General features: G+C 45.3%; 1 protein-coding gene across 1 annotated transcript; it reads left to right on the plus strand.

Annotated features, from left to right (window-relative positions):
- Positions 1–3,803: 3,803 nt before the first annotated feature.
- On the plus strand, positions 3,804–7,133 carry LOC123062496 (uncharacterized). Its single transcript, XM_044486034.1, has 3 exons — positions 3,804–4,169; positions 4,271–4,610; positions 6,882–7,133. Exons 1-3 carry the CDS (start codon positions 3,850–3,852, stop codon positions 6,945–6,947), a joined length of 726 nt encoding a protein of 241 aa, XP_044341969.1. The 5' UTR covers positions 3,804–3,849; the 3' UTR covers positions 6,948–7,133.
- The last annotated feature ends 577 nt before the right edge of the window (positions 7,134–7,710 follow it).

The raw sequence follows: 7,710 nt of genomic DNA on the forward strand, positions 1-7,710 counted from the left end.
AAGAAATGCTTCATGTAGTACACTGGGGCCCAACATTTCATATTTTCCCACATCCATTGAAAATGTTCGTTTTCGATCTGGCCATATTCATCCATCATTGCCCACCATTTGTTTTCAAACTCTTCCTCTATGATACACAAAACATGAGACAATTACAACATCATACACAATCATTGGTAATTAAAGTACAAGTATGCTGGTAACTTTTCTTAGTTGTTAGATGGTAACTTTATTGAACAGTTTTTCCAGATCTGGTAACTTTTCTAAACCACAAGTTGGTATCAACATATGTAACTGCCCCTGGTAATATAGCCAACAAGATCATGGTAACTTGTGTAGACCCACACATGGTAACTTGTGCATCACATATATTCATATGGCTTCTCAAGTTTGCTGCATGGTAATTAAAATGGGTCAACATATTAGGTACGTACCAGTCAAGTTGTTGTCGACATAGTCTTTGAACGCTCTGTTTAGTGGTTTATCATCAGCCATAAGTTTTCCAAGTTTATCCTGCGCCTTCTTCATTATATGTCAGCGGCAATTTCTGTGTATTATGTTCAAGAAGACCTCGTCGATCGCACTCCTTATTGCAAAGTCCTGGTCTGTGATGATGTTTTTAGGGGCAACACCACCCATTGCATGGAGGAATGTGTTAAACAACCACACAAAGTTTTTCTTTAGTTCGTTTCGAACGAAGCCACACCCAAACTGGATGGATTGACCATGGTTATTAATTCCAATGAATGGTGCACACAGCATCTTGTACATGTTTGTCGTGTCAAACGACAAACAGTCATTATACTTTGCATATGCCCTGCGTGATGCGCCATCTATCCAGAACAAGTTCTCAACCCTGTCCTCATCATCAAGTTTGATTCTCCAGTAGAAATATGAATCTTTTGCCCTCATCTCTTGGAAGTATGCAATTGTGCTCCCAACGTCCTTGTGGCGGTGCTCTAAGTGGAACTTAGCTCATTGATTAGCAATGTCTTGTGTCGTGTAGGGTACGTCTTTAGCGCTCCCGTAGAACCATGACATCAGCTGCATCTGCCTCACAGTCTCAACGTTGCATCCGTGCAGAACCCTCAAGAAGTCCTGCTCCTCCTTCGGAATGTACCGATGTGATGATAAGAATTTTGTTAGGGAAGGCTTTTTGATCAGGGGGTGATTGTGGGTGTCCTCGAAACGGTCAACAGTCCACCATGCATCATCGTGGGATAGGTACATGTGCGCTTCACATTCAGTCCTAACAACTTTCTTTTTTCCCTCTTCTTAACAATGCTGGCTGGGTTTTCCACATCTTGCAGCTCATCCCTGTCCTTGTGCCGTTTGTCATATTTTGTACAAACTAGTAGCACCCTGCTTATAGTTCCATCAACCCTCTCTTTCTTGAATTGCTGCCTAATTGCAAAGCCAGTCCTGCGCGCGTAGGTGCTATAGTGGTCACGTGCGCTCTTCAGGGTGTCAAATTTTGTCCCTTGCAAAGGTGGCTTAGGTGTGGAATATGCCTCCATGTTGCTGCCTTCCATATCAGCATCGATCCCAGCAGATTCTGGAGTTGCTGGTTCGCTTATTGTCTGCTCTCCAAGGCTCCCAGCTCCTGTGCTTGCATTTGTTCCAGCACTATGTGCACTTGTTCCACCACTGGGCAAGCTGTTGTTTGCGCTGATTGCCCGAGCACCTGCAATTTGGCCTGGTAGATTTAATGGAATATTACATGATAAATAACAGTTTTCCATCATGGTAGTTTTCCGAAGATTCAGTGAATGTATCTTTCTTTTTCTGCCTAAACAACCCTGGTAATTTGCATACTCTGAACCTGGTATTATGAGTGCACCAATGCTGGTAATTTACAAACCCACTTCAACAGTAAAGCATTTCTTTTCTGTCTAAAAAACACTAGTAATTTGCATCCTATGGACATGGTAATATGTGTGCACCAATGCTGGTAAGTTTTAAACCCACTTCAATAGTAAAGTATTCTTTATGCCTAAAAAACCCTGGTAATTTGCATTTTTTGGACCTGGTAATATGTGTGCACAAATGCTGGTAAATTTCAAACCCACTTCAATAGTAAAGTATAAGACTGGAATTTTCATTCCATGATGATATGTAAACAGTAATGTTGGTAATTTTACCTGTCCCCATGATGTTTGGGTATGCTGAATTGCTGCTTGTTGTGCGCGCTGCATCGCCTTCTTCATGCATTCTACCCCCTCCTTCATCCTCTGCATTATCTCCTCTACTAGCATCCATTTATCTACTCCTGCTTGATTTGTTTTTATGTTTGCACGTTAGTACACATTTACATGTGTTCACTCTTTTTTTGAAACTCATTGTTTTGTTTTACTCTTTACACAGGTGTTTGAAGGCAAGAATCGCAGGGGTGATTGGGAAGAACACTAAACAGGACAATTTACAGTACAACATGAGCATCTCCATTAAAAGGCAACACTTTTCTTTATCCAATGTTAGTACTTAGCTAAAGTGGATGATAACTTTTTCTATGTACAGATTGATAACTTGTTTACTTCATGCAGTATAACATTCTTGTAGACTGAAAAATGAACCTTTTTTGCAATGCATCTTCCATTGTATGAGAGAATGATTTTTGTGGTCAATAAAGGCTCCTCTCTCCTTTATTTGTCTTTATTTTTCCATGGTAGAACACAAAATCTGTGTTTAGTGTAGCAGGGGAATGTGGTATTTTTTTGGGTACTCTGTTTTGTTGCATAAAGTTGGTAACAAAAACTACGGGGGGGCTGGTAATTTTGCAATTAGTTGGTTGGTAAGTCACTGCAATATGCAAAATTATGAGAGAAGTCTGCTTATTCTGTTTTCTAGAGGTGAAAGGATGGTAATTTTTGCACAGATTAGGAGGGGGTGGGGTGGCGGTGGGGTAAGTATTTGTATTAAGCAGAATTTTTTGGAGATTTTGAATGAGTCTTTGATTCTTACCAGGGTGAGGTGATGTTGCCTGGTGATTTCTTCGCCGTATCCCTGGTAATTTCCACCGCTTCCCTGATGATCTGCTCTTGTTTGATCCAGATCTGGAGGAGGGGTAGGTCTTTGGTGTTGATTTTGAGCAGCTGTGTAGCGGGGAGGGGCGTGTGGGTGGTGGGGAGGGTGAGAGAGGGTATACTTGCGTGGGAGGTAAGGGGGTGGGGGAAAGTTGCGATTCTGTTGGGCCTTGTAGAACGATTGGCCTGGTTAGCTGGCGGGGTGGTCGGCCTGGTTAGCTGGCGGGGTGGTTGGCCTGGTTAGCTGGCGGGTGATCGATAGGTAAGGTAAATTTCCTATCGGGCACACTGTTGTCAAATATCGCTGTCCATACGTTTTAATACCTCGTGCCTTGATTAATCATTAAGTTGTAGTACTAGTATTTACATAAAGTGTTCAAAGAAAAGCAGTAAAAGGACCCTGTGCAATCAAACATGCTACACAGGTGTCTGGTACGGGCCTGCAACTTCTTCAACACATAACTCTCTTTAGAATCTTAAACTATAATCTTTTTTTTTTGCGGAATCTTAAACTACAATCTCAGAAAAGAACTCGACCACAGATTCTAGGAGAAGCAGATTCTAGAATTTTTTTTCCAGAATTTTGATTCTATAGAATCTTGCGCGAAAAGAACTGGCCCTATGTGCGGGATGATGTTTTTTTTGGATGATGTTGGATGGCAGAGTAAGATCCACACGCGTTGAAGATGCCCTGACACAGTGACACTGGCATAACGAGAGAGATGCACCGGTGCACACACGCCGCACGGTGGCCTGGTACTAGCACACTGCGGCGCACCACACCACACCGTGCACGCTGCAGTTTCGGCCACGGGAAAACGTTTGGATGGAGGCGCTGGGCCTCCTGGGCCGCGCGTGCCGCCTCGGCCACTTCCGCCGCCGCAGCACGGCCACTCCTCCCCCTCCCCCTCCTCGCAGCAACAGCAAGCGCTGCAGAGCCGTGCGCGCCGGAGCCAGAGCCGCCTCGTCGTCGGCGCCGCGGGCGATGGAAGCCAAGCGGGAGGAGCCGAGGGTGGTGACGCTGCGGCCGGTGGAGGCCACGCCGGAGTCCTTCGCGCCCTTCGGGCAGGTCATCGCCGCCTCCCCCGACGGCGACCAGTTCGGCCCCCACGACGCCCAGCTCGACCTCAGCCGCGGCATCCCCAGGTTCGATTCTCCACATACTAGCACCACCAACCAATCATCCTCTCCTACCTGAACTAGACTCAAGATTCTGAAATTTTATTCTCCCCTCTCCATCTTGCCAGGTTCTACATCATGAGATTGGAGAGCAGGCCGCTCAAGTTCTCGTCCATCACCCACCACGCCAGCGTCACGCAGTGCCTGGGCTCCATCGGCGGCCAGGACTGGTACCTCGGCGTGGCCAAGCCTTCCATCGTTGACGGGGCGACGGAGCAGAGTGGTGGCGGGAGTGCCGTGCAGTCGCGCGCTGGGCATTTCTATCTGCCCCCGGACCCGTCCGAGGTCTGCGTCTTCCGTGTCTCCGGTCCGAAATTTCTCAAGCTGCACGCCGGGACCTGGCACGCCGGGCCGCTGTTCAAGGCAGACGCCGTGGATTTCTATAATCTAGAGCTGAGCAACACCAATGTGAGTGCTGTCTGCTATGTCATTGTGCTATTATTAGTTCATTATTAGTACTGCATTTAGTGCATCTGGGAAACAATCGTTCAATCTGGCTTCTAACAAATTCCTCTAGCTAGTTTTGTCTAGCTTTGCAGTTGCAGTGTCATTGTTGGTTGGAATAAAATTGAACTTGTTCGTTTCGTGTGTCTTCTTAGAGCAGTAGAGCCTGACATATCACCGGTCTTAATTTTGAAATGCAATAGAAATCACAGACTCACAGTGCTAAGATAAAAGTTCCTTTTGAAGTAGCTTCTATGGTACTACCTCTGTCCCTTAATATAAGACGTTTTTGCAGTTCAATTTGAACTGCAAAATAATTGAACTGCAAAAACGTCTTATATTAAGGGACGCAGGGAGTACTACTGTAGACGATACTGAAGTTGCTGCTTCAATTTTCAGAAATTTCGTGAGGTAGACTATGATATACGAATTATTGTGCATTTTTCACACTTTGCACACAAGTACGTTACCTAAGGTTTTACTAATTTCAGAGAGTTTGTCAGACAGTTCTTGATGAATTCACAATTATGTACGCATTTCAATCATAAAGCTTTCATTTAGTCCATGGGCTACTGCTACCCACTGTGGTATATTCAGCCTGTCTTAAGTGGACTATTGTGAGCTGGAGTTGGAAAACTTCCAATCTTTCTTATACTGCTATTGGTTGTAGAGTCGGAAGCCTATTAAAACTATTGCTGTTGCGTCATTATCCTATGGAAGTGCATCATTCATTCGCTGGAGTTGGAAACCAACCTGTCCTATCATGTCCTAGATTGAATAGTCTAAAGTGCAGTTGAAAGCTCGATGTACTCCATCCAGATTTTTCTAATGGAAGAAATGTTGTGCACACAATCTAAAAGGGCTCGGATATCCTTTAGAGTTTAGTTCAAGCCCACTATGTTGTAGTATCAAAAAGAATTCAGCCATGTAGTTGATTACATCTCCCTTACCAGAAGTTAATTATACACATCAACTCTTAAGTTTATCATCTCGTCTGGGTATGAAATTATAAAATTGTGTTGTTACTTTAACCTGGAGCTGAGCAACACCAATGTGAGTGCTCGTACTGCCATGTCGTTGCAGTATTATAAGTTCATTACTACATTTAGTTTGTCTGGAAAACAGTTATTCCATCTGGCTTCTAACAAATCCAAGGTAGTTTTGTCTGGCTTTGCAGTTGCAGTGTCGTAGTTAGTTATAAAACTGGACTTCATAGCACCGACCTTAATTAGGAAAAGTGAGGGAAACCGCAATTCTAGGATAAGAGTTTCTTTTGAAGTAGCTTCTATGCTTCTGTGGACATACTGAAGTTGCTGCCTCCATTTTCAGAAGTTTCATGAGGCAGTTCAGTTGGGATATATGAACATTTTTGTATTTCACTACTGCGTTACCTAACTTCCAATTTCATATAGTTTGTCAGACAGTTCATGACCCGGCCCAATCCCATCCCGAGTAGCACAGTGCTACTGGTATGCACAGTGGTACATGCATCCTGTCTTAAGTAAACTTTTGTGAGCTGGAGTCGGAAAACTACCAGCCGATCTTATTTTGGTAGCGAGTCGAAAGCTTGATAGGAGTATTGTTTGTTTTTCTTGAAACGGAGGCAAAAGCTTTGCCTCGTCCATTAATTAAGGAGGAGTTTTACAGAGTTAATGCTACATGGTGATACAAGCATTACAGAGTTAATGCTACGCTTGATAGGAGTATTGTAGAAGTGCATCATTCATCTACTGGAGCTTGAAACCAACCCTGTCCCGCCCTGTCCTGTCCTAGATTGAATAGTCTAAGTAGAGTTGAAAGCCTGATGTACTCCATCCAGATTTTTCTACTGGAGGAAATGTTGTGCACCCAATCTAAAACAAGTGAGGAAATCCATCGGGTACCATTTAGGCCAAACTCAAAATGTTGGCACTAAAAAAGGTTGGTTCGTCCATGCAGTTGAGCACATCCCATCTTACTAGCGCTATTAATTATACGCATCAAGTCTAACTTTTATCATCTCATCTGTTTAGGATGTGAATTCATAAAATTATGTTGCTTCATCGTGCCATTCGCACCATTGCATTTAAATTAAAGCCGCGCTGCTGCTAGATGGTTTGCCATCCTTCCTGCCCTTGGTTTTTTTTACACATCTTTTTTTTTGCTGGTGGTTTTTCTGAGTCTAAGCCGAGGGCATTTGCTTCACTTGGCTGCACGGCAGTGGTTCCCATCTGACGATGCTTGTGGAATCTGCAGATCGTGGATCACACCACGCACTACTTCAAGAAGCACGACGGTGTAGCCTTTGTGATCGAGGACTGAGAGGCTGCGTCCTAGGCACAAAAGCTCGGCGCAGCGTGTGCCTCGCGGACGCTGTTCGTGCCATGTCTGTCTCTCCGTGTGATTGAACATCCAGTATGTATGTGTATGCAATAATGTACTATGCGTACTGCATGTCATTTGTACGTGCCTACGTACGCATCGGCCGCCTCCCTGGGCGTTTATTTGTGTCGTTGTTTCTGCTCTGCTGACACCCGGCGTTTGCCGCACGGCGCTGGAGATGCCCCTGACACTGACATAAAAAAGACAACGGCTTAACGGATTTTGCAAAGCTGCTACTGGCGTGTCGCGTCATGGTTGCACTTGTGTGCAGCTCCGCTCATCGGACTGGACGTGTGGACGGATTACGAGAGAGATGCACCAGAGCACCCACGCCGCACGGTGGCCTAGTACATTTTTTTAGGGTCACGATAGTAGTACTAGCGCACTGCGGTGCAGCGAACCAATCTATGGTTAGAGCAACTCCAAAACGCCGACACAAACGGGCCTGGCGGACATCAACATTTGCTTTCACGTTTGGGTCGGCGTATGTGTCCAACGCTGGCCCGACTCATTTTAACGGCGAGCGAAAAAAATGGCCAACGCTGGCCAGACGGAAAGAGTGTTGACTCACTCACGCACTCGTTCGGTCCATGAGTAGCGCTTGATGGGGGTCGGCTCCGGCTCAGCCTTGACAAGAGAAGGTGTGGCCACCGGCGGGCGCATGTGTCCAACGCTGGCCTGACTCATTTTGACGGCGAGCGAA

This window comes from Triticum aestivum, chromosome 3A (genome assembly GCF_018294505.1).
Source record: "Triticum aestivum cultivar Chinese Spring chromosome 3A, IWGSC CS RefSeq v2.1, whole genome shotgun sequence".
NCBI classification, from domain to species: Eukaryota; Viridiplantae; Streptophyta; class Magnoliopsida; order Poales; family Poaceae; genus Triticum; species Triticum aestivum.